The sequence below is a fragment of the Oryctolagus cuniculus genome, chromosome 10 (genome assembly GCF_964237555.1).
Source record: "Oryctolagus cuniculus chromosome 10, mOryCun1.1, whole genome shotgun sequence".
Taxonomy (NCBI): domain Eukaryota; kingdom Metazoa; phylum Chordata; class Mammalia; order Lagomorpha; family Leporidae; genus Oryctolagus; species Oryctolagus cuniculus.
In genome coordinates, this window is record NC_091441.1 from 99,086,320 (window position 1) to 99,111,749 (window position 25,430).

The following is a 25,430-nucleotide window of genomic DNA, read 5'->3' on the forward strand; positions in this document are numbered from 1 at the left end:
GACTGCGGTTTTGGTGTTTTTTTTTTTTTTTTTTTTTTCTTTTCAATCTTAAGCGGGTTTCCTCCCTTTCTTTCTCTGGGTAGTAACAAAATCAAAAACAAAAATAAGTCGATTGCCACCTCCACACCTTGACCTGAGCTGTCTTTCTGAGACATCAGAGTTCACGCACACTTCCCTGATCTGCTGGGAGACGGTGTCCTGCAGCAGCCACCCAAGACTGCAGCCTGGGCCGAGCAACCGGGCCACGAAGGAAAGAGGGAGGGAGGGAGGGAGGGAGAGAGAGAGAGAAAGAGAGAGAAAAAGAGAGAGAGAGATGAGAGAGACGTTACCACCGGGCTTCTGGAAACAAAAGTGACTGTGGTCTTGTATCTTATGACCTGTTCCTTCCACGGTCAGTACCACCTCCCATGTCCCCTCTGGCTGGGCAAAGCTGGGGCGCCGGCAGCACTGTTTTCAGCTGAATCTTTCAAGTCTTTCCAATCCTGCTTTCTGGGGGAACCCACAGCCCCAACCTCAGGTGAACGTGGGAAGTGTTGCAGCGTCCTGAGTGGTCCTAGTGCTGTGAGCCTGGGAGAGCCCGGCCCAGAGGCAGGGAAGATCTCTGATGCCAGGCAGGGTGCCTGTGTGGCCACCCACACCCACACCCCCGTCCCCTCCTCTCTAGCGGGCTCCCAGTTCTGAGTCTGTCCGCTCTCCCGGGAGTTGTCTGTGTGTCTCCCTCTGAATGTCTCCCTTGTTGTCAAGTCCCTGGCCTGTAAGTCTCCCAGTGTTCCCCCGCCGCTCCCTCCTGCCTGGAGCTCAAGCTGGCCCGGCGCAGGCAACAAACATGATAAAGACACATGATGCCCTCCAGGGGCAAACACAGAAATATGCCCTCTACATCAGCACCTAGACCCAGCCCCCAGCATGCCTCAAATTCACAGAGCACATTATAAAAATGACTGTACACAACCAAGAACACAAGTCTATCCACACAGACTACAAACGGCTCTAAGGCAGGCCCCTCCCCCGCCAGCCCCGCCCCTCGAGCGATCCTGGCAGCTCAGGCCTCCTAGGCTGCTCCTAGCAACAGCCAACAGCTCTCTCGGTTGCCAGGCAACAGGGAGAACCTGTCAGCCCCTCGGAGGCCCAGCTCTGGGGAGGTGGGCAGGACGCAGACCCCAATTTATGGAGGTGGGTTAGGACGGGGCCCCTGGGAGGCACAGCCCTCTCCAGCCACAGCCCAAGGTTCTGTGGCTCTCAGGCAGCGCCATTCCCAGAGTCAGGCACTTTTTTTCAGTCCTGTGCTCTTCCCATAAGTCCAGTGACCCCTACTTCCATGCCGCAGGCTGCTCCTTCATGTGGGTCCCCAAGGTTGTGGCCAAGCTTCTGCGAGCCACTCCAGGGGCTCAGAGCGCTAAATGCCTGATGACTCTGACTGCCAGCCCCACGGCCACCACTGTTCTGATCTCCCGGGGAACTCAAACCCACACCGTCCAGAACAGGGCACATCCCACTCCTACTGGGCCCTGCTCTGGCCTTGCTGCCACTTCACCATCCCCTGCCAGAGCAGTACCCCCACCCCCCCTCCTCCAACCCCACCCCGCACATCTGTGCCTGTTGTGTTTCCCCCATTCTAGGCCTCCCCTGTTTCCTCTAATCCGTCCTCCACAGGGCAGCCAAGGGGCTCTGCCAAAAGTTACCACATCACTCCCTCGTTCAGGAACCCTTGGTGGCTCCCCAGTGCCGGGAGTAGAAGGCGCACAGGTTCTGGTGTGGGCTCTGTAGGAGGGGAGGGCTCCAGAGTGTCTGGGAAGCAGCCTGCAACCTTGTATCCGACACTCCCTGTTCCTCAGTTGTGGGACAGGTAAAATGCCTCTCCAGGAGGAACATGCAGAATGCAGCCAGGAGAAAGGGAGGAAACACAGGGACAGCTGTGCAGAGCGCAGGACACACAGGAGGAAAGCCCTCCACAGAGCCCGCACCGGGGCTGAGTCCTACCAGTGATTCCTGCAGGGCCCCAGCGGGCTAACGCCCCCTGAACTCTACTTCACCCTTCCTCGTGCTGGCCTGCCTCGCTTCCCCCCTGCCCACCATCCTCCTACCCTGTTAATCCCCCTCCCCATTTCTCTCACTGGCTGCAAGCTGGGCTCTCTGACTGCCCCCCCCCCCCCCGTCCCCAAGCCACATCCAAGATCCCAGCGATGAGTCTCTTCCACCCAGGTCCCTGATTCCAGGCCCCTTACAGGGCGGCAGGCAAATATTTGTCAAGTTAAACCAACGGATTACCCCAGCCTACCTCACCCTACCAGGAGCTCCTCATCCTGGGGCTGGGAAGGGTATAAACAATGCTCTTCCCAGCCCTGTAACCATGTGCACCAGGGCTGTGTACAGGGAAGGACAGCTGTGCCTCCACACTCAGGAAGCCAGGAGTGCTTTCAGGAAAGCTCATTTCAGGGGCACAGGGCGGCTTCCTAGTCAGAGCTGCGTGAGTACCAGAGGAGGCATGGCGTGTCCCCGTGCCCACTAGCCCAGCACCAGACTGACCAGGAGCACCGGAGGAGGCATGGCGTGTCCCCGTGCCCACCAGCCCAGCACACCCACACTGGACCATGAAGGGCTTGCAGCAGAGCTGGGGATGGCATCTTTGCTACAACTGAAAAGCAGCCGCTGCCAGTGCACCCCAACAGCCAGGAGGATAACCTCGGGGCTCCCCACAGGCCACTGAGCGCTCTGGTCAGCTCTGTCTCTGTCAAGTAGCAGCTCGGAGCAGGTGAGGAAGGGAGTCCTCTTCAGTGGCTGCGACAGCCCAGGAAGGGGAAGCTAGCTAGCACTTCCCCAAAGGCAGTTTCAGGTGGGGCCTGTCATCCCTCACCCAGGACCAGGCAGGACCCTCTGGGGATGCCCAGAATCCAGAATCCTCACCACCTTACTCCCATGGCTCCCAGGCGATCTGGGAGACAAGACCTGGGCTGCTTCTGCTGTGGCTCTCCGTGGCCACAGCTTGCTCCTTCCCTGCAGCCCCGAGCTGAGCCGGCTCCAGCCCTCCACCTCCTCGCACCCCCGGCACTTCCCCCTCCTACTCCTTGGCCCAGCAGCAGTTCCAAGACTGTCAGCCATCCTGCCCTCCCTCCCCTGCCCCAGACCTCTCTTTCTCCCAGGGTAACGGCCCCAAGCCTGGGGACTCTGGACCCCAAGGGCCCCCTTCTTTTTTTTTTTAATTTTTTTTTTGACAGGCAGAGTGGACAGTGAGAGAGAGAGACAGAGAGAAAGGTCTTCCTTTGCCGTTGGTTCACCCTCCAATGGCCGCCGCGGCCAGCGCACTGCGGCCGGCGTACCGCGCTGATCCGATGGCAGGAGCCAGGTGCTTCTCCTGGTCTCCCATGGGGTGCAGGGCCCAAGGACTTGGGCCATCCTCCACTGCACTCCCGGGCCACAGCAGAGTGCTGAAGGGCCCCCTTCTTAATCAGCCACTTTCTTCACAGAAAACTGACTTTGGCTCAGAGTACTCAGGCTCCAGCACTCCTTGCCAAGAAGTTTCTAGATCAGGCGAGTCCCCATCCCCCCCATATGCCTGACACAAGGGGGCGGGGTTTGGGAAGGGTCACCTGTTCCAGCAGTGTTTACTATGAACCTATTGTGTGCCAATGTGCTGAGAATCCTAGGGTAAGGGCGGCAGGTGGACCCTGCCCCCAGGAGCACACACCAAACAAGCACACAGGGGAGTGAACTCCACAGTTTCAGAGGGAATCTACAGGGTAACCACAGAGGCCCTGTGAGGGCTGGCTGGGGGCACAGTCTGGGGAGGGGAATTTAAGTAATGGGATAAAACTAGTCATGTGACAAACCAGAAGACAGCGACAGGCAGAGGCAACAGCAAGTTGGGGGGAAGGGACTGCCAGGAGGCGTTGCTAAGAAGGCAAACGGGGCTCCCAAGTCCCCAGGAGACGCTGAGGTAAAGACACCACTCTTGGACGGCACCAGGGCTCACTAGGCTAATCCCCTGCCTGCGGCACTGGCACCCCGGGTTCTAATCCCAGTTGGGGCACCAGATTCTGTCCCAGTTGCTCCTCTTCCAGTCCAGCTCTCTGCTGTGGCGGGGAGGGCAGAGGAGGATGGCCCAAGTGCTTGGGTCCTGGTTTCAGATCGGTGCAGTGAACCAACAGAAGGAAGACCTTTCTGTCTCTCTCTCACTGTCTGTAACTCTCTTTCTCTGTCTTTCTCTCTCTAACTCTGCCTGGCAAAAAAAAAAAAAAAAAAAAAAAAAAAGCCACCACTCTCTCCAACCCAGTGACCTGTGTCTAGCCCTATAAACCCCAGTATCCTGACTCTCAGGTGCTCCTGACAGAACCAGGAAGGAGCTGCCCAGGACCCTGGCGGGAGAGCCGGAGAGCCCTCAAGGCTTTGGAGCCATGGTCTGAGCTGAGTCTCGTCAACCTGCCACTGTGCCTGTGCCTGCTGCATACGGAGCCTCCAAAGGCCACCTCCCCGGGGAAGCCGGGGTCCTGGGGGGCCTGGGAAATGCTCATCAGCACCGTCCCCAGAGTTGCTGTTTCACTCACGTTATTGCCTCCTTACGGTGCTGGCCAAAGGCTGGGGCTGGTAGCCTCTCCCGCGCCTCGTTAGGGCTGTCATTAGCGCTGCTTCCTGGAATTTAATTTAATGAAGAAGCAAAAATAGCTCTAATGAAGGTGATGCAACATCAAGCGGCTCTGCGAGGTACACCTTGCCACCTGGGCTCAGGGGCCTGTGTGCGAGGGGAGGCTGGGGAGGGGCCTGTCCCGCATGGCTGCGTGGGACTGTGCGCAGTGAGCAGATGCCGCAGGCAGAGTCAGCCACACACAAAATGGTCAGGAGCTGCTTCAGGCTGTTGGAGAAAAGGCTCCTGGGAGCTATCAGCAAAGGCCCTAAGGTGAGGGCCAGGCTGTGGGATGGCACCATGGGGGTCAGAGGGGCCAGATCACCAGGGCCATCTGCTAAGCAAGGAGGGGTTGAGTCGCATCACCAGTGTGATGGAGACGATCGGATGCTTCTAAAGGCAGAGACTGTGAATTCACACTCCCAAATCCCCAAAAGCAGCAGGGGGAGCCGGGCCAGGCTGACGCAGGAGTCAGGAGCTCAGTGCAGGTCTCTCTTGTGAGTGGCAGGAACCCAACCACTGGAGCCTTCATCCTGCCTCCCAGGGCTGACATCAAGACCCCAGCACTCCAGTGTGGGTCAGCGGCCCAGATCTGACATCTGAAGTTCCCTCCGGCTATGAGGACAGCAGGAAGACAAGATTAAGAAGGCAAGGGAGGGGGCCGGCGCTGTGGCATAGTAGGTGAGGCCACTGCCTGCAGAGCCGCCATCACAAATGAGCACTGGTTCGAGGCCCGGCTGCTCCACTTCTGATCCAGCTCTCTGCTATGGCCTGGTAAAGCAGTAGAAGTTGGCCCAAGTCCTTGAGCCCCTGCACTCACGTGAGACCCAAGAAAGCTCCCAGCTCCAGGGGTGCAGGGGGTGGCCACAAAGTGAGGTGAAATCTCGGGGACTCTCCTGAGGGTGGGGCTGGCCCTGGGCAGTTGGTTCTTCAGCACCTGCCGGCCGGCTGCTTTCCGGTCAGCCTTCGCGGGGCGCTGTTCAAACACAGGAGGATAACCTAAGGGGGCTCCCAGCGCCCCCACACCCACTTCCCCGGAGGGACCTTCCCTGCCCGGCCGGAGTCTTTAAGCTCAGATGTGTGGCCCGAAGCCCCGCAGGCTTCAACCTCACACAGTCGCCTGCCTCGGGCCCCTGCGCCTCTCAGCCCCTTTACACCCTACTCCCTGACCTCCTCCAGCAGCCCCTACGCGCGCCCCGCCCACGGCCTCCGCCCCCAAATCTGGCCTCCCGAGCCCGGCCGAAGCCGGAAGCGGCCTCAGGGAGTGCTGCCCCGCCCCTTCCGGGGCCTCTCTAGGCCAAAGCACGCGATTTCGGTGGCCGCGAGAGGCCGGGCTCGGCTTCCCGGGTCAGCGGCGCCCCCTGGCGGGGCCAGAGAGTAGCGGGGCGCCGAGGCCCGCCGGGCGCGCCCACCTCTCAGAAGCAGTCTCCTCCCTCTCGGCTGCCGCTCGCGGTCGCCACCACCTTGCCACAGCCTCTGGTCTCGTGGAGCCACTGGCCGTGGCCCGCGGCTTCGCGGGTCTGTCACTCCGTGGCCACCAAGGCCCTCTGCTAGGTCCTCAAATCAGTCCCTAGTGACACTGGCCTCCTCCTCCCGTCCTGGCTTCTTCACACTGTGGATGCCAGGGCGCTGCCTCCTTCCTCATCCTCTTCCCCTTCGCAGTGAAGTGACTCGTGACCCTCCCCCGCTGGGTACCTTCGAGGCTCGGACAGTTCCATGACCATCGCCCGTGCCCACTGCAGGGCCAGGGCGCCTTGAGGGTCGGATGTCCTGTTAAGACGTCGGCCGAGTAAGGAAAGCAGCTGTGTAGTCTTGGAGCGGCTCTCAGAACACTTGGTCCAGGTGGATCTGGGCGCCCTGCAAGGCCAGGCAGCTAGTCGGGGGCCGCACCTGGCTTCCTGCAGTACTCGCCTGCTCGTGAGGCGCAGTGTGGAGGCCGCGTCCCTCCTGGGCGATCTCGACCCCCGGCCCCACCCGGGGGCCTTCTGCCTGCCTCCCTCCTTCCAGGACTTCCCTGGAGCTCCCAGCCCGAGCTGCACGGTCATGGTGACCACCCCAGCCACCAGGCTGGGCAACGTGTCGGGCCGGTCACCGCGCAGCGCAGTCGCGGGCCGGGGACCGCCAGGGGGCAGCAGAGGCCGCCTCCCTGAGATCGGGGATTAGGTCCCGGGCCAGTGCTGTCCAGGCCCGGTGGAGAGTGGCCGGGCCTTTGCAGCCTTGTGTGATTGGAGAGCGGTTTTGCTTTTTGAGGTTGTTTTCCGGGGCTACTCTTTCTCGGTAAGTAACTGAATTGGGGTCAGGGCAGTCCCTGGGTCTCTGTGTTACCTCTTGGACCCACTGTGTCCCCAGACACTGTGCTTGGCTAGATGGGCCAGTGGCCACCGAGCACACTTCCTCATGTCCAGGCCCCACTGTGCGACCCCTCCAGCTACTGCCTCCCAGCTCTGTTCCCCGGCACCGCGATCCCAGAAGTCCTTCACCCAGCCCCAACCCTCTGTCCTGCTAGTTCCTCCTTTTTTCTTTTCTTTTCCTTTATATTTATTTATTTATTTATTTATTTATTTATTTTTGGAGAGACGGAGTTACAGACACACAGAGGGCTTCCATCTGCTGGTTCACTCCCCACGTGGCTGCAATGGCCAGAACTGAGCTGATCCAACGCCAGGAACCTTCCAGGTCTCCCACACGGGTGCAGGGGCCCAAGGACTTGGGCCATCTTCTACTGCTTTCCCAGGCCACAGCAGAGAGCTGGGTCAGAAGTGGAGCAGCCGGGACTAGAACCAGTGCCTAAATGGGATGCCAGGATGCGGCATCACAGGCAGAGACGTTACTGGCTGCACCACAGCACTGGCCGCCCAGTGATTTAAACTCCACAAGGACAGAACTCATCTCCTCCCCAGCCTCCTGCGGTGGCAGCTGCACTCCCAGACAGCCCCAGAGTCACCCTTGACTCATGTCTGCCTCTCCCCCATCCCCAGCCTGTCAGGGAACCCTGGAACCTCTACCGCAGGACGAGCCCCGTGACTCACCCCACCAGGGCCAAGCCACCCAGTGTGTCTGGGACAACCAGGGTAACCGAGCTGGCTGTCTCAGTGGAGCAGCTTAAATAATCCATTTAGAGCTTGGCCTAGCAATCAAGACCCTGCTTGGGATGCTCACAGCCCATGTTGGAGTTCCAGGCCCGGCTCCCGATGCCAGCTTCCTGCTAATGTGCACCCTGGGAGGCAGCCCTGATGGCTCAAGTAGTTGGGGCCTGGCCCAGATGATCTGAGTTCCGTGCTCCTGGCTTTGGCCTGGCTCAGCCCTGGCTATTGAGGCCATGTGGGGAGTGACCCAGCAGATAGAAGATCTCTCTCTCACTCTCTCTTTCTCTCCATTGCTCTGCCTTTCAAATAGATGAAAGTAAATAAATACACTTTTTTTTTTTTCATTAGTTGCCTCCCTGCCACCCATGTGGGAGACCAGATTTGAGTTCCAGGCTCCTGGCTTCAGCTTAATACAGCCTCAGCCTGTATTAGACAGTAAACCAGCAGATAGAAGACTTCCCCCTCCCTCCTTCTCAGGGGCCAGTGTTGTGGCATAGTCGGTTAAGCCAGTGCCTGCAGTGCCAACATCCCATGTGGGTGCCAGTTTGAGTCCTGGCTGCTCTACTTCTGATCCAGCTCCCTGCCAATGCATCCAGGAAAGCAGCAGAAGATGGCCCAAGTGCACCCACATGGGAGACCCAGAGGAAGCTCCTGGCTGCTGGCCTTGGTCTGGCCTAGCCCTGACGGTTGCGGCCATCTGGGGAATGAACCAGCAGATGGGAGGTATCTCTCTCTGTCTCTCCCTCTCTTTCTTTGTAATTCTGCCCATCAAATAAATAACTCTTTTTAAATTTATTCATTTGAAAAGCAGAGAAACAAAGACGAACACCGAGAGATCATTTACGCCTCAGATGCCTGCAGGAGCCAAAGGCAAGGCCAGACCAAAGCCAAGAGCCAGGAACTCCATCCTGGTCTCCCACATACACGGCAGGAATTCAAGAACTGGGACCATCAACTGCTGCCTGCCAGGAGCATATGCAGGAGGCTGGATCAGAAGAAGGGGGGAGCTGGAACTTGAACTAGGCACTTCCTGTGGAATGCAGGCATCCCCAGAAGCAGCTTAGCCTTTGCCCTTACAATATCCACCCCAATAAATAGATTGTTTTTGAAAAGATTTATTTATTTGAGAGAGAGAGAGAGAGAGAGAGGAAGGGATTCTCCGTTTGCTGGTTCACTTGGGCCCTCACCTGCTGTCTCCCAGGGTGCAGGAAACTGGACAGGAAGTGGAGGCAGGGCTTGATCCCAGGCATCTGATGCAGGATATGGGCGTCCCACATGCTGGTTCCATAAATAAAGATGATTTTGAGAGTCCCCTTTCTTAGTGAGCCCCACCCAGACCCCCCCCCCGCCCGCTGTTCCCCACTCCTTACCCCACCGTGCTGAGCCCTTCTTACCCCCTAACTTAGTGGTTGTGTTGTATGCTTCTGTTCCGAGCCCACTCCCCCACCTAGAACTGCAGTTGGAGGAAGGCAGGGGTTTGCCTCTGTTCACCGCTGTGTTTGCAGGTGCCAGCAGAGTGCCTGGCACCTAAGCTCCATAACTACTTGTTGAGGGGATGAATGAGCCCCTTGTCGGTTGGTAGGCAAATGTGTGTGTGTGCACACAGGGAGGAGGGTGAGCAGCGACTGTGTTGTCTTCCTTTTCTATCCGAAGTCGTCAGAGGCAAAACAGTGAAAAGCAACGGAGAAGACCTCTGTGCTGGACTCGTGGCGGCTCCACAATGTCAATATTCCAAACTTACAGGAAAAAACTTGGGAAATTCTTCAAAACACAGAAAAACAGTGCCGCCCTCGGGCCACAGGCCCATTCAGGCGCAGGGTGAGGGGGGTACATGCGCACACAGTCACATGGGCGCTTGGCTGTGGAATCTGGCGTCGCGGCCACACCTCCTGTCCCCTCCCCGGCGTCTGCTGCCCGCTGGCTGGCCCAGAGGGGGCTGGACGGGGCAGGCAGAGATGGCCTTTCGGAGCCAGGGCCCTTCCCCACCCCGGTGTGGTGCACGCACATGTACATGTGTGTGTTGCTACTGTTAGCATGCCCCCTGGTCTGAGAGGCGAGAGGCCGGGCCTGGGGCACCGCTCGAATCTGACCTCTTTGGAGGGAGAGAGGATAAGAAAGAATCCAGGGTCTGCCTGCAGGCTGCACTCTGCCCGCCGCTCCTCCCCACTCCCCAGGAGCTGCAGCTTCCAGGCGGGGCTGGGGCCTCAGCAGGTGGGAAAGCAGCCCCCCACGCCTGGGTGCCCGGGCTGCGTGCGCCTCTAGGCCAGCGTCCAGCTCTTTCCTGGGTGAGTCCCTAGGCTGGAGTCAGGCGCCCGGGGCTGATGGGAATGGGACTCAGGAAGCCCCCTCGGCCCAGCTGGCACTGCCGCCGACCCGGCAGCCTCCGCTCGAGGAAGTTCTTTCTTCAGGGCTTCCCCGAGCTGGCAGCTGCCTGGCAAGTTCAAACTGGATCTCTCCTGCTGCCTTTTCCCTGGCGGCCCAGCCCGGTGCAGGGTCTCTCCTAATGGGGAGTCGGTGCCAAAGCCTGGGCAGCTCCATCCCGCTGGGTCGCGGCTGGTTCGGGCCTGCCCAAGGCAGTGGGCAGCTTCCCCCGTCCCACCGAAGCCAGGACACCTGGGGCTGCCCTGTCTGCCTGCAGCCCCTGCCGTGCCTTGGACTTCCCCTCCCCCATCCCTGGCACTCGGCGCCCCCTCGGGGACTGGGGACTGCCCGGCCCACCTTTATTCAGAGGGGATTTTGCTGTGAATGAGAGGATCAGCCCGCAGGGCACAGGATCCCTGGACTTTTGTCCATTGATAGAGGTTGCACGGCAGCCAGGCGAGGGCAGGAGGCCTCTCCTGGGGCTTCCACAGGGCCGTACCCCCCCCCCCCACTCAGACCCTCCCTGAAGCTGCTGGGGATGCACCTCACGTTGCCTCCTTTTGAAGGCCTCTCTCTGTCCCACTTCCTGGGGCCTCATTCATTCCCCCCACCTCACCCGTGAGAAAGCAGGTCTGAGCTGAGCTTGGCCTGGGCCCAGAGCTGGGTCTGAGCGTACTACTGGCTGGTTTGGGGGGCAGGGGGTGGGAGGGTAGGAGTCCCACCCTGGCCCTTCCCTCCTCCCAGATGAGGAGATGAGGAGGAGACAGGTCCTCCATCACCACCCATGTCCTGGCTGCCCCTCCACACTCCAGGAACCCTGGGGATCATGGGGACCAAGAACAGGCAACACAAACAGTGATCTTCTGTATCATATTTATAAAAGGGGGCCGCCAGCCTCCCCACCCCAGCCCTGGGGTCTTTGGCTCCCTGGGGAAGGACACTGTAGGCCCCAGCCTCTCCCTTCTCCCAGCAGTGGAATGTGACCTTCGACCCAGGCTGGGGAGGGGGAGTCCCAGCCTCCCCGGGACTGGGGAAGGGATAGGGCAGAAGTCCTTTGGGGGTGCCCACTCCAGCCCCACTGTCAGCAAAAACCTGGTAACCCCAGCTTTGGGGTGCAATGGAGTCTCCTCCTGTGGAGGGGGTGGGAGAAGAGGACATGGGGATCCAAGGGGCCGAGCCCAAGTCTGTAAGGGACCAGGGGAGAGGAGGAGGGAGAACAAAGGGGCTGTGGACATGAGGCCCCAGGCTTAGGGCTGGCCCAACAGCCCCTCCGGAAGATGGCTGAGGGCCTGGGTTCTGGCTTTATTTGCCCCCCAGCGGCTGTGACCTCAGGAGGCATGGGGAGGAAGGATGAGGGTTCAGGCAGGATCTGAGGCCTCAGTCCCACCCTGCCCCCAGCTCAGGAAGCCCCTGCAGCTCTGAAGCCCAGCAGGGGGGTGGCCCAAGGGCCTTGGTCCTGGATCTGTAACAAAGACCTTCTACAGAGAGGACATGGGGTGGGGCGAATGCCATAGTGTTTACTTTCTGCCTGGTCTTTCTCCCCCTGCTGCTGGCCAAGGCATGGGAGCAGAGGCCGCCAGCCGGAGAGTCTGGGCAGGGGTGCTAGGATGCGGAGACACAACAGGATGGGGCCACCCTAGTGGTTTCCTCCCGGCTGTTTGGTCCCTGAGACCCAGTCAATGATGATGAAGCTCAAGCTCATGGTCATCAGCAAGAGGCCCAGCACAGCGAAACAAAGGGCCTGTGGGGTCAGAAGCCAGCGTCAGGTGGGAGGCCAGGGCAGCCCCCCACTCAGCCTCACCCCAGCACAGCACCCGCGAGAGCCCTCTCACCAGGACTTTGGGGGTGGACCTTGCAGGCTCCTTCTCCGTGGGCATGATTCGGAAGTAGAAGATGGCAGGGAAGATGAAGATGAGGCATGGGGCAGATGTGGCACCTGCAAAGAGCAGAGCAAAGCCACCTCCGGTTCTTGTCCGAGAATCGGCTCAGGTCTGGGGCTGGACCCATCAGAAGGGGGAGCGGGTCCCCTCCTTGCTGGGGGAGTTTCCAGAGCTCTGCCTGGTCCTGGGCACCCCACTGGTCTCTCCCTTTGTCCTCCACCCACCAGGAAGAGCGGCTGCAGTTGGGACCAGGACTCCAGTGAAGGAAGCAATGAGGAAAGACAGCCACAGGACGGAGGGAGAGGAGCCTCGGGACGCTGGGCTCCTGCAAGTGTCCCTGGAACTGGGGCCAAGGTGTTCTTTCCGCTTAATTCATCTTGAGTCAGATTGTGCATGTCAGTCCCCGCAGAGCCGGGTTGCAGAATCAGCCCCCTGAGTTGGGTCACCCTCACAGTGTTTCGGGGTTGTCTGATCTCTCAGCTCTGAGCCCCAGCTGGGACAGAGCAGTGCACGGAGCACCATACCTGGAGTCGGATGATCGTGGCTGACTCAAGGCTCCTTGCTCTCCAGCCGAGTGGCCCTGCTGCCCCTGCCGTCACCCTGAACTTCACTTTCCTCATGTGACCCTTGGCAGAGGCCCCTGACCCCAGAAGTCCACCCCGGCCCCTAGCAAGTGGACCTGACTCCGTGGCTTTGAGCCCCCAAGAGGGAATAGACTTGCCTTCAGGACAAAAACTCAGAGGAGAGCACACGCTGTGGCCAGCAGCCATCACTTAAATGTAGACCATGAACTTGAAAATCTGCCAGGATCTGCAGCTGTGAAATTCTCAATGCCCCCCACCTCCACAGCAGGGTTGTACTCTTACCGATGACCCCAAAGATGCCCAGGATGTTGGGGGCAAAGATGACCAGCAGGTTGATACAAGTGAGCAGGCCTGTGGCGATGAGTATGTGCCTCAGCCAGTTGAACTCCTGGTTCTGGAATAGCATCTGCTGGATGGCACGGCCCACCTGGGGTGGGCAGGGGGAGAGAGCCATCAGCCCTGTGGCCCCATCAGCATAGCACCCCCGACCCTTGGTCCAGCCACCTGCCCATCAGCTCACCGGGAAGAGAACAATTGGCACTGTGAGTGTGACAGCTGTCAGCACGGCCACGCGCACACACAGGATCAGCACATCAGACGAGTTTACCTTGTTGTAGGTGTGCAGCAGCTCTGACTCCACCCCATCTACGAAGGCAGGGAGGGTGGTCAGCAGGCTGGCGGTAGGGTTGGGATCTGAGCTGCGCAGCAGACCCTGACCCCGGGGAGTGTCACTCAGAGTCACCGCCACTGCTGCAGGGCACAGTCAGGCACTACGCACCTACTGAGCGCCTGAGGTATGCGGAGTGCCATGGCTACTGACCAGTCCCCGCCCTCCTCCCTGGCCTACAGCCCTGTCCCCGCCGGTCCAGCCATACCATAGAAGGTGAGGTAGCCGAAGAGGGCAGCCAGGAAGTACATGACGTACATGACAGAGATGGACAGGTTGGAGATGTGCTGCATTTTCTTCTTGGAGGGGCTGTGGGACAGGGAGGGATGGGCTTGGTGGTGAGCCAGGTCACATTGGGAGACCCACACCGGCACCGGGGTCCCTCTGGCACCACCTCTCACCATTCAGCCGCTGCGGGGGTCTCCGTCTTGCCCCCAGTCTCCCCTTGTGGCAGATCTTCCATCAAGTGACTAGCACCCTGTGCCCGCCGCCCCCAGCACACACCCGCAGTGCCACATCCACGCTGCCCAAAGCAGTTCCAGGCAGCCCTGGCCTCCTTCCCCGGCCCAGCACCTACTTCTTGAGCTCGGTGTAGATGGGCAGCACCTCGGGGTGGCAGACGAAGGCGAAAGCCATGATGGGGATGGTGTACGCTGTCTGGGGAGACAGGGGACAGTGTCACAGCGGCCCCTACCCCCGGCCCAGACCCTCCCCGGGCCTCTTGGGACCTGTGAGTTGAGAGTGAAGTAGCTCGGGGTGCAGAGAGCTTCAGCTTCAGCCTCGCCCGGCAGGTGCACCTTCTCCCCAAGGACCTCCACGTGGCTGACGTTGCCCGTGCTGTTGGCCGAGCTGGAGGGCAGCGGGCAGGGCACTTGGAACTTTTTGTAGATGACCTGTGTCGGGGAGGGGGAAGGGCATCAGAGCCAGCTTCGGCTGCCTGTGAAGTCGCCAGGAAGCCACATCTAGAGGAGGAGGAGGGAGCTGCCTTGGACACTTGCTATCCCTCTGCCAGCGGACCCCTGGTGCCCAGCAAGGGGGGTGACTCACTGCAATCAGGAAGAACACCATGCAGCTGAGAGAGAAGCCGCTGGAGTAGCCCAGGTAGCCTGAAAAGTGCAAGGTGGGGGCGTGAGCCTGGGGGCCCCGCCCCACATCCCTGCTACGCCTCCTCCAAGGCCTGTCTCTGCCACACTCACCAAGCTGTCGCATCAGTGCCAGAGGCAGAATGACAGTGACGGAGACCAGGATTACCAAGTAGTTCCCGTTCAGGTACCAGTCTCTGCCAGGGCGGAAGTGGGGGGCCAGGGTCAGAGCCCACCCAGCGTGGGGTGGAGCTGTCTCAGCTGGGGTTCCCAGTGGTACCACTGAGTGACCTCTGAAGAATATTTGCCCACAGCTCCCAGGCTCCCTCTCCCCATCTGCAAAATGAGCACGCACTCAGCACTCCCTGGAGTGACGCGAGGACAAAGGCGCTGGCCTGGCAGCAGCTCTCGCCTGGGAACCATTACGATTACAGTCACTGCTGGTTTCCAGGCCTGGGCCCAGCCTCCTGAGGGAGGTGAGTGCCACAGAGGGACCTGGCTCTGGAGGGGAGTGGCGTCTTCCAAGGGGGTCTCAAGGACTCGCCAAGCGCCTGCACTCCTTGTGGTGCCTCCTGGCACCTACACTTTCTTCCTCCTGTCCTCCTTACCCTCTGGGAATGGACACGAGAAGGTGATAAGGCCAGGACCGCCCTCCAAGGGCAGGCCCAAAGGCCCAGTCCTTGGGAAAGGCCCCCCAGGGCCGCAGGGGCAGAATCCCTGGCTTCCTTCCCGCCTCCCAGAGTCGCCCCCAGCCTCACAGCCCCTTTGCTTGCCAGGGCTGAGCCGACAGGAGTAGTCCTGGCTGTCTCCTCACTTCCCTCCAAACCACAGAACAAGGCTGATGCTGGTCAGTGCTGGCTAAAGTGATAGGCAACTGGGACACCCTGGGCTTAATCTCCTGGGGGTGGGGCTGCCCCATGGTCAGGAATAGCAGGTGCTTAGAGCTAAGCCTGAGGCTGTTGTGCTCCCAGGCTGGGTCCAGGGCCAGGCGGGGTGCAGCCTCCTCAGCGTCACTCCTCCCCTCCTGGGAGGTTCCCTTAGGTGCCCGGTGCGTGGGAATGGAATGCTGCCTCTGCTGGCGGCTCTCTGCCCGGCTCTCCCACCAGCTCAGCCTGGGCCCTTTCCCCCTCCCCCGCTTCCTGGGGGCTCACGAGGTTTTTTCCTCCATGTTTAGGAAGGTCTGGATGACGAGGGGTAGCTCGGACTTGATGATGTACAGGTAGCTGGACATGGCTACAGGGAGAAGGGCAGGCAGGTGCTGGGGTCAGCCGGGCCAGCTGGCCTCCAGACCTGTCCACTGCCTACCCCAAGGCCTGCCACCTGCCCACAGATCTCACCGCCAATGTTCTGTAGTGTGATGGCCAGTGCTGCTGCCAGCTTGCCCGGGGTGCCGAAGGCGCGGTAGCCCAGCTGCTCATAGGCGCGAATGCCTATGGGGGCGGGGAAGAGGGGGTCAGGACAGCAAGGGGGAGTGGGTCCCCGCAGTCCACCCCTCAGCCCCACCCTCTCCAGGCCAGAGTGAGGCTCACCCACAATCCCTGAGGACTTAAGGAGGAGGTGGATGGAGTAGCTGGAGAGCAGGGCCACGGCCGTCAGCAGGAACCTGGGGAGGTTGGAGGCGAAGAGGCCGCTGGGGGCTCCCCTGGCCGGCCCGGGCTGAGGGACTCCGAGAGGCCGGCCGGGGAGAGTCTGAACCCCTGGTAGGTGTGGCTGCCCACTCAGTGGGCTTCAGACCCAGGCTGGGACGTGACCCGGAGGGGTCAAGGGCACCCTGTATCCCTCCTGTGAGTGTGTCCTCTTCAGAGCGCTTGGGACAAACATGTTTTCCATGCAGGCTGCTGGACAGAGCCCCCAGGCCAATGACACGTGTGCCCTCACAGGCCTGGCCACGGGGTTTGGCTGTCACGTGGAAACGCGGCAGGACAGACCTGGGCCTGTGGAGCTGGCCCTTGCTGTGACCTCAGTGGGTTTACCGGGCAGTCAGGTCTACTTGGCTGGCCCTGGGTGTTTTTCCAGCCGCGGTTTGGGTTTGGTGTAAGAAGCGCCCACCCACTGAGGCTGGGGCTTTGAGACGGGGCCTGGCAGCAGCTCGCTCCAAATTCCCTGTCTTGAGGAGGTCCACTGGGGGCACTCACAGGAAGAGGACGATGCCCGTGTTGGCCATGGCATAGGCGAGCCCCAGGATGCCGCTGCCCATGATGGCGTTGCTCAGGTTGAACACTGACATCCCGAACGATGTCTTCCCCTCGAACTGCAGGCACCAGAGTGGGGGCGGCGAGGGTGGCGAGTGAGCGAGGCTTGGCGCGTCACAGCCTCTCCCCCACCGTCCCCCGGCCTCCCGTCGCTGCCCGGCTCACGTCGGTGAAGTGCGGCTCCTTGCTGGGGCTTTTCTGTAGGAAACCCCTGCCCTCGACACAGCCTTGTCCCGGGTCCTCGGCCCTGTGGGCACAGCCAAGGCGGGCAGCTCAGCTGCTGCCCCGTGCCCGGTACCCTGCCCAGCCCAGGCCCGAGCCGCCAGTGGTGCCCCACTCTACTCACCGCTGGTGCATGGCCGTGGGCGAGCTGGCTGGGAGCAGCACCTCGGAGGGCTTGCCGTTGGGCACCAGCTCCACCATCTCCGTCTGCAGAGGCGCCTCCATGCCGCCGCAGCACTGCTCTCACACCCACAGTCGGATGTCTGCGGGGCAGCCGGTGCCTCTGGTTATCCCCCTCGCCGGGCACACAGCCCAGCCTCCCACACGAGGCCTGCTGCCCTCGCCCTCCCCCCGGGGGTCACTCAGGACATCCAGGCAGGGCAGCTCCTCCTGCTGCCTCCTCAGGATGTGCCTTTCCGAGGGGCTGAGCCTCGATGCCTGAGCTCCCCTGGACTTCCTGTAGGGACATAACACACCCCCTTGGCCCACACGCAGCCCCGGCAGCCCCTGGGGCCTCAGGTGTCCCCTGTGTGCACCGAGGGTCGCCGGGCCCCCCGCCCGCACTGGGAGTGTGCACTCTGGACAGGCTCTCCTCCCCGACATGCGTCCTGGGAGACAGCTTCCTGCACTGGCCCCGGGTGCCAGGGGCCTCCTGGCCAACCTAGAATGGCAGTGCCCGACGGCAGGAGGCCTCGGGAGAGGGTGAGGGCTGCGGGCCCCGTTCCCAGCCGCCCGGCGGGCACTGCTGGCAGCCAGAACAAAGGGCCCTCTATGGGCTGAGAGCTGGCGCTGGGAACGGCAGGCGCAGAGGCTGTGCCCCCAGAGCCAGGAGGCCTGAGGCGGTGCTGGGTGGTGGACACCTGGGCCCTTCCCTGCTGGCTGCAGCAGAGAGCCCTGAGGGCCCTTCCAAGAAGTGGGTGCTCTAGGGCCCAGGTCTCTGAGCCACACAGGCCTCATGCTCCACATAGCCCTATTCCCCTTTAACCCTCTCCTCCCCCGCCAGGGAGCCCAGAAGCCCCTAAACAAAGCCCCCACTTGCCAGAGCCACAGGTCAGGAGCTCGTGGCTTTGGCCAGCTGGGGAGGAGTGTGGGTGCCCGGAGCAGCGTCCCCATGGCTGCCGTCAAGCACATTCTGCCGGGTCCCCCCACCCACTGCCCAGCAACCTGCTGGCCCCTCTCCCACCGCTGGGCCAGGAGTTGGCCACCTCATGCCCGGAAGGTGGCTGGGCACCATGCCCCTCGGGTCTGTAAGGACAGCCTGAAGGCCAGGCGGCCAGCAGGAGGGCTGGGGCTGGGGGACTGGGGAGGTCAGCGTTGCCAGGCAGGACCTCTAGAGCCCAGTGTGGACTGGGAACCCCACAACCTGCCCTGCCCCCACCCCCACTCCAGACCCTGGTGGTCTCAGGTCTGTCCTTGAATCAAACACAGGGAAGGACTCAAGCTGAGCACTCAGGGCTCGGGGTGAACAGGGAGGGAAGGTGGGCTCAGGCCTGGGCCCTGGGGTGACAGTGTGCATTTCCCACTGGAGGAGCCCCTCTCCCCTTTGCCCCGGACAGCCCCAGGCCGGAGTTCTGTCCTTGGCAGCCTTAGCTGCGGAGACGCCACACCAGGCACTCTCTCACCTCTCAAACCTGCCTGTGTCTCTGATGCCAGCCAGCCCTGTCCAGTCAGGACTGTGACCATGCTACTATCTCCCTTGAGCCCCCTTCCCCTAGGCCAGCCCATTCTAACGCCCTTGCCCTAAGCCTTGCCATGGGCGCCACTCCAGATGCCACCTGGACGTGGAGGTGCCGGTGCCTGGTCTCAGAGGCACTCCAGTGTGCCCCCTGGCACTCAGCTGGGGTTGCCCTTGCCCGGCCCCCCAGCCCCAGGCAAGCTGGGGCAGGTCTTCAGAGTGTGCTGAGTCGACAGCCTGGACAAAGCACCCTTCTCTGCCTTAATAACTGAGGCCCCAAGGGCTTGCCTGGGCTGGTGTGTATGGGGGTGCCAAGGTGTCCATCAGGACTGTAGCCGTCAGCCAGTGCCTCCAGGGAGACCACAGTGCGCGGTGTGGGCCACAGGAAGTGTGTGGAGCTCTGGCTCCAGGTTCCCCCCCCACTCCCTCCCTCAGGGCATGGGACTGGACCTCTAGGGCCTGCTGACTCTCTGCAGTCATGGCTGATGTCAGGCTGGCCTGAGATCCCAGAAAAGACACGGAATACACCTGCCTCAAGTGACTGCCATCTAGAAGGGACAGACCCTCTGAGTAGCTCCTGCTACACCTGAGCATGAGCCACACAGTGTTGGGACTTGAGCAAGGGGCAAGGCAGGCACTGGGTACAGCAGTTAAGACCTCTTAGGGGCCAGCGCCGTGGCTCACTAGGCTAATCCTCCACCTTGCGGCGCCGGCACACCGGGTTCTAGTCCCAGTCGGGGCGCCGGAGTCTGTCCCGGTTGCCCCTCTTCCAGGCCAGCTCTCTGCTGTGGCCCGGGAGTGCAGTGGAGGATGGCCCAGGTGCTTGGGCCCTGCACCCCATGGGAGACCAGGAGAAGCACCTGGCTCCTGCCATCGGATCAGCGCGGTGCGGCGGCTGCAGCACGCCGACCGTGGCGGCCATTGGAGGGTGAACCAATGGCAAAGGAAGACCTTTCTCTCTGTCTCTCTCACTCTCCACTTTGCCTGTCAAAAAAAAGACCTCTTGGGATGGCTGGCCCCGTGGCTCACTTAGCTAATCCTCCGCCTGCGGCGCCAGCACCCCGGGTTCTAGTTCCGGTTGGGGCACCGGATTCTGTCCCAGTTGCTCCTCTTTCAGTCCAGCTCTCTGCTGTGGCCAGGGAGTGCAGTGGAGGATGGCCCAAGTGCTTGGGCCCTGCACCCGCATGGGAGGCCAGGAGGAAGCACCTGGCTCCTGGTTTCGGATTGGCGCAGTACACCAGCCATAGCAGCCATTTAGGGGGTGAACCAACGGAAAAAGAAGACCTTTCTCTCTGTCTCTCGCTCTCTCACTAACTCTGCCTGTCAAAAAACAAACAAACAAACAAACAAAAAACAACCTCTTGGGATGCCCCCAACCCCATATCAGAATGCCTAGATTTGAGTCCTGGATTCTAGCGTTCTGCTAACAAGCCACCCAGCCCTGGCTGTTGCACGCCTTTGGGGAATGAACAAGCAGGCACAGAGATCTTCCATATGCTGGTTCACTTCCCAAATGCCCACAACAGCCAGGACTGGGCCAGGCCAGAGCCAGGAACCTGGAACTCAGTCCTGGCATCCCACTTGACTGGAAGGGAAGTGTGTGGAGGTACTCGAGCCATCACCAGCTGCCTCCCAGGAAGCTGAAATCGGGAGCAGAGTAGCTGGGATTCGAACCAAGCACTCCAACATTGGAGGCAGGCATTCCAAGCAGTGACGTAACACCTGCCTAATAAATAAATGCTTTTTAAGAAAAGGAGAGGCAGGGAGGCATCCAGTAGAGCTTTCTAGGGGAGGTGATGCGGCCATGCCTAAAGACCCAGTGGGAGTCCCTGAGTATCAAACAGGAAAGAAAATGCCAGGCAGAAGGCACAGCATGAGCAAAGGCCCTGGGGTATGGTGTGAGGTGGACTGGAGGATGGAATGAGGAGTCTGTGGTTTCATACATACAGAAAGCCTGACAGAGCCTCAAGAGCCGAGTCCAGTAGGGGCTGGGGCAGGACTAGGGGCCTGGCATGTGGCCCCTAGACATTCCTGAGGCTGCCAGCTCTTTCTGACAGCTCCCCTCCCTCGGGCTTGCTGTCTCCCAGGCTCCTTGGTACCAGGGAGACAAACTCGGGAAGAGCCCCTGCCAGGCCTGACCACTGTGGGGAAGGCCCAGAGTGACGGTGAGTCCAAGTCCTGTCCCGGCCCCACTTCACTGTGTGCTGTGGGCAGGTGCTTCCAACTCGGGCCCTCCGCGTCCCCCAACATATCAGGCCCCACAAGGTTTGGTCAGAGCTGAGGACAGAGTGAGGAGCCTTTCCAAGGCCCTTACCCCCAGAGCAGGCCCCGGACATCCAGAGGAGGGTCACATGCTGGGGTGGGCAGATGGTCATGACCTTGGGCAAGTCATCAGAGTGGCATCTGTCACTGATGCAGCACAGGCCAGGCAGTAATCCATGGCCCAGGCCACTGCCCTGGGCCCTGTTTGCCTTTTGGGAAGATAAAGTCCAGGAGCCCTAGGGACAATGCACAGGCAGCGCCTGCCCACGTGGGCACCACAGGGTGAGAATTCGTCAGGCACACTTTGGCAGGTGTTGAGTTTGGCTAATTAAAGATTCCGAGGCTTGAGAATCCAGGCCACGGCAGGATGGCTGCTGCATGAGCAGCTGCAGGAAGCACACCTTCCTGTCCCGGGCCAAAGCCCTTCAAGTCCCCAGTTCTGAGCCCTCCTCAGTGCTCAGAGACACAGCAGGTCTGCCGCAGGGGGCCGGCCACAGGGACACAGACACGGGCCCTCCCTCCACAGCCACACGCTCCAGGGGGGCACATGGAGCTAACAGCTATGGCCCAGGCTGCCTGTGCCTGGGAAAGGAAGGGGCAGCGGGCCTGGCCTCGAGGGTCACTGAGGTCACCCCGGGAGCTCTGGGTGAGGCCTGCCCCTGGGTCCACTTCAGCCCGCCCTTCCCATTCCCCCTCTGCTGAGACAGGGTGCCCTCCCAGCCTGGCACACATCTGGGCTGCTGCCCCTCAGTCCACCTGCTTCCCCAGGCTTCAGAGGGGGGACACCGGCTACTAGGACAAGCCCTCTGTCAGGGGCGATAGCGCGTGCACGTGGCTCCTCTGAATCGCATGTCGTCAAGGCACAGGCACAGGGACTGCAGAAGCTGATTGCTAGCTCAGGGCTCCAGGGATAGGGCAAGTGGGAGGCTTCAGGACAGAGTCAGGGACCCACGGACAACACTGCCTCTCACGCAGCCCACAGCTCCAGAGTTCGAACCCCAGTTCCCTCCTCATCAACACACGCAGCAACCCAGCAACAATTGGCCAGTGTGGGGGCAGCGCCGAGCCGGGACTGAGGGGCAACACACACAAGGGGGCCCAGGCTGGGAAAAGCCGGCAGCCCAGAGCACTCTCTACTGGCCACGCACCCTTCGATCCCCCAGTCCTCTGGTCCTGGCTGCTGGGGTCTGTGCCTCTGTCCTGGGCATTTGGAGGTGTCCATCAGGATGAGGGACACAGCGGGGGCCGGAAGGCAGATTTTCCTGTGGTGGGGACATTTTATAGACGCACCACTGACGCACAGAGCTGGGCCTGGCCCGGGCACCTCAGGCCTCCTCCCACCCAGCCTGGGCCCGCCTTGCTCAGGCCACCCCCAGTGGAGTTTGTCGCCAGAACCTTTTGGCTCAAGACAGAGCCAGTGCCAGCAGCAGCTACCCCCCCCCACTGCCCCTTGCCAGCCTGCTGAGAGGGACGTGCAGCCCAGGCCCAGCTGAGGCAAAGGATAGGACATCACGTGACTAGGGGCCCCCCAGGGGCAGGGGAGACCCTGCGCCAGCCAGCCCATCCTCCTCCCTGCTGACCCGGAATCCCCTGGAGGCGGCCAAATATTTGGACAGCCGGACTCCTGGCCCCAGAGAAAGCTGGAGCACGGGCCTCGGGCAGTTCAGGACTCACTGGAGACCCCAATGGGGGGCTAACGGCAAAGCTGGCCTGGAGGAGGGGCGACATTCAATGTTGGGAAGAAGCAGAGGCAAAGAAGGGAGGGTGCATAGAAGGAAAACACACGTTGGACACATGTGCCCACGCATGACCCGGACAGAGACGGAGGCACAGAAGACAGAGAAACAAAGTGCGTATAGGACAGAGTAACTCGGAGAGCAGAAAAACCCCACATGCGGATGCACAGACAGTCAGACGGGGAGACAGACGCGGAGACAACCAGGGAGGGGAGAGAGATGAGACGATCCATAGCCAGAAGGAGACGGAGACAGGGAGACAAGGGGGCAGCGAGGGATGGCCAGAGGGGGAGAGGAAAGCAGAGCACCCAGGTGAGGGGGCCACTCCTGCAGGCCAGTGCAGGGACACCCAGAGAGAGGGCCGTGTCCCCGGGGGTCACAAGGCCAGGCCCTGCTGGACGCTCAGCGACCCCTAGTCCAGCACCAGGCTTGTCTCCCTGGACAATGGAGAGGACCCGCTTTGACTGGCCCCCATTCTCGGCCGCCACGCACGTGTGCAGACGTGCTGGCTGAGAGCTGTGTACAGGACGTGGCCTGTGGAGCGGAAATTCAAAACCAAGCCACCCTGGGCCACTGACCGGAAAGCCCCTCCTGCCCCAGCAGCTGGTCCTTCCCTTTGGCCCCCAGAAGCCCTGCCCGGTCCTCTGGAGCCTCGGCCTGCCCTCTGCAGCCGTCCTCCCATCCAGAGTCAAAGGCCCCTTCCCCACCAGACTGCGTGTGCCCAGGGCACGTAGCAGGTGCTCAGCAAGCATTTTTAAATGAATGCAATGGGTTCAGGGCCCCCCCAAACCCTCAGCCCATCGTACCCTCTCCGAGCCCTGGCTGTGTCTATGTGAAAACCTTGTCCTGCAGGGCCCCATCCTCCCCCAGCCCAGACTGCACATCGAGGCCGAGCCTGTGCCTCCCCGGAGCCAGTCACACCCTCCCCTGCAAACACCTTTTCCCCCTCAAACTGCCTGCCTGTCCCCGGCCCAGCCCAGACTTCCAGGAAACGCTCAGGTCTGCTTAAATCCTCCCTGGGCCCAGCCCAGAGACCACGAAGCACCAGCCTGTCTCCTTACGTCTCAGTTTTTCTGTTTGCCCAGGGCTTCCAAGCTACTTTCTAAGGCAGTAGCACAGGGACAGAAGCAACCAGCTCTTGTGGCCTGGTCGCCTGGAGCCCTGGACTCGTGTGTGTGTGTGTGTGTGTGTGTGTGTAGGCCTTGTGACAGGGGCCAAAAGTATCAGCACTCAACAAAGCGCAGCTTGAGAGGCCAGAGGGGACGAGGGTGCCGCCAGTCCGGCAGGACAAGATTCTGAGACCTGCGCGCCTTCGCACCCTCGCCAGAGGCGCGGTCTCCCTGACCCAACCCTAAGACGTCGGAAATGACCCTTCCTGATTTTGGTCATTTCAGCCCCCTCCGGATGTGCCCGGCCCGGCCCTCAGCCCCTCCAAAGGGAAAGCTTCCGCGGCCGTGCCCAACACCCCCTTCCAAAACTGTCCCCACGCTGAGGCCAGAGGGATCCGCTTCCCTTCCACAAGAAAACAGCCCCAACCAGACCGGAGTAGGAAGAGGAAGGGACGGCAGCGCCAGGCCTCGTCCAGGGGTGGGCAGGCTGCAGGCTCGGAGCTCGAGCTCGCAAAGGGCTCAGGGGCCTTCAGCTTACTCCTCCTCAGCCCTGTTTGGGGCCCACACCCGGGCTCCGGGCTCAGGTCACTGTGGGGGAAAGGGCAGAACCCCGCAGGCCCCACCCCTGGCCCCCCTCCTCGGGTGTAAACAAACGCACGCATTCGCCGTGGCCAATGGAACAGAGCGATCCGGCGGGGGGCGGGTCCTGCAGACCGCGCCGGGTCGCTCCCCTCGGTGGACACGCGGCGCTCGTCCACCCCGCCCGGCGCCAGGTAGGGAGGAGCGCGCACCACGCCCCGCCCGCGAGCCCCGCGCCCCGCGCCCGCCTTGCCCGCTGGCCGCGCTACAAATGGAATTGGCTCTGGGGCCAGCACGTACCCCGAGGCTTCCCAGGCCGCCCGGCCCGAACTGCCCTCAAACCCCAGTCCAACGCAGCCGCAGCCGGGATAAATATACCCGGATTCCCAGCGTGCCAACCGGGCCGCTCTGCCTGTCCGGCGCCCGTCGGGGCAGCGCTCCAGGGGCTACTCCGGGCCCCTCTTGAGTAGCCCTTTGGGACCCACTCTGGTCCTTCCCCGCGGGTGCCGCCCGAGCCCTCCACAAGGCGTCCAGTGGCCCCGCTCCGGTGCCACCGACCTCCGACTGTCCCGCCCTGTCCTGTCGAGAGGTCCCAGAGCGCTGAGCTGCCCGGACCCGGCTCAGGCTCCAAGCCGGCCCGCGACCCACGGGTTCCCAGACTTGCGCCTGGAGCGCGCGGGGTTCTGTCTCGCCCGGGGCTGAGGCGCCTGCCTAGGTCACGGCCGGCGAGGGCAGCTCTCCTCAGCCTGGGGATGGCCCGGAGGGTGGACAGCAGGGCTTAGCCCGCTCGGTGCCCCTGGGCGAGTGGGTCGACGCCCCAGCGGTACCTGGCCTCGTGGGTGGGCACGCGCGGCGCTCCGCTGGGGCCGGTGCGGTCCGCTCTGCTCCCGGCTGAGCGCAAGGCTGCAACGGCGGCAGCGGCGGCTGGGGATGAAGGGCGGCCGGCCCCGCCCCCGGCCCGCCCCCGGCCCGCCAATCCCCTGCGGCCCGCGGGAGGAGGGGCTGGTCCGGGGCCGAGCGGGAGCGCAGGGGCGTCCGGAGTGAGAGCTAGCCCCGAGGAAGGAGCGCGGCAGATCGGGGAGAGGCTCGCTTGGCTCTTGTCCGGGGAGTACTTCAGTCCGCCACAGACTCGGTCTGAGGTCTCTGGGTCTCCTAATCCCCGAAAAGCTCCGCCGTCACTTCCCTTAAGCCGCCAGGCGATCTTCAGCTAAGAGGAGCGGAACGGGGCGATGCTGGGCACTAGTGAAGGGGCCGTTGATCCGGGGCAAAAAAAAAAAAAAAAAATACCCTTCTTCCGGCCTGCCCCTTCCCGACCAGTGGGGGTGGGAGGACGCCTTACATCAATTTGGGCTTCTCTCCACATAAGCGGAAGACAGG

At 61.8% G+C, this 25,430-nt stretch overlaps 1 protein-coding gene and 2 long non-coding RNA genes across 4 annotated transcripts; 1 reads left to right on the top strand and 2 right to left on the bottom strand.

Moving 5' to 3' along the window:
• Positions 1-86: 86 nt before the first annotated feature.
• LOC138844095 (uncharacterized) lies at positions 87-5,175 on the bottom strand. Its single transcript, XR_011379525.1, has 3 exons — positions 5,037-5,175; positions 4,542-4,626; positions 87-224 (listed from the first exon to the last, which is right to left on the bottom strand). It is a non-coding gene; the product is annotated as an uncharacterized lncRNA (long non-coding RNA).
• A 1,611-nt stretch (positions 5,176-6,786) lies between these two features.
• LOC138844096 (uncharacterized) lies at positions 6,787-9,015 on the top strand. The gene is made up of 2 exons (XR_011379526.1): positions 6,787-6,895; positions 8,513-9,015. It is a non-coding gene; the product is annotated as an uncharacterized lncRNA (long non-coding RNA).
• A 1,906-nt stretch (positions 9,016-10,921) lies between these two features.
• SLC38A3 (solute carrier family 38 member 3) lies at positions 10,922-25,021 on the bottom strand. Of its 2 annotated transcripts, none has more exons than XM_002713210.5 (16): positions 24,881-25,021; positions 16,817-16,955; positions 16,636-16,717; positions 16,414-16,529; positions 15,808-15,881; positions 15,616-15,708; positions 15,430-15,511; positions 14,393-14,475; positions 14,244-14,302; positions 13,925-14,089; positions 13,774-13,853; positions 13,405-13,505; positions 13,050-13,174; positions 12,812-12,956; positions 11,898-12,001; positions 10,922-11,806 (listed from the first exon to the last, which is right to left on the bottom strand). In XM_002713210.5, the coding sequence occupies exons 2-16, from the start codon at positions 16,915-16,917 to the stop codon at positions 11,702-11,704; spliced, it is 1,515 nt and encodes a 504-aa protein (XP_002713256.2). In that variant the 5' UTR covers positions 16,918-16,955; positions 24,881-25,021; the 3' UTR covers positions 10,922-11,701. The 2 variants fall into 2 exon arrangements, with proteins under 2 accessions (XP_002713256.2, XP_069906889.1); XM_070050788.1 differs by lacking the exon at positions 24,881-25,021 and adding an exon at positions 21,778-21,798.
• Positions 25,022-25,430: the final 409 nt, after the last annotated feature.

Excerpts from the sequence above, each read along its gene's own strand:
- SLC38A3 (XM_002713210.5), bottom strand. The coding sequence starts at position 16,917 with ATGGAGGCGCCTCTGCAGACGGAGATGGTGGAGCTGGTGCCCAACGGC. Across the intron at positions 15,709-15,807 it reads TAAGTCCTCAGGGATTGTGG|GCATTCGCGCCTATGAGCAG; the intron begins GTGAGCCTCACT and ends CCGCCCCCATAG. Across the intron at positions 14,303-14,392 it reads GGCACTGATGCGACAGCTTG|GCTACCTGGGCTACTCCAGC; the intron begins GTGAGTGTGGCA and ends TGCACTTTTCAG.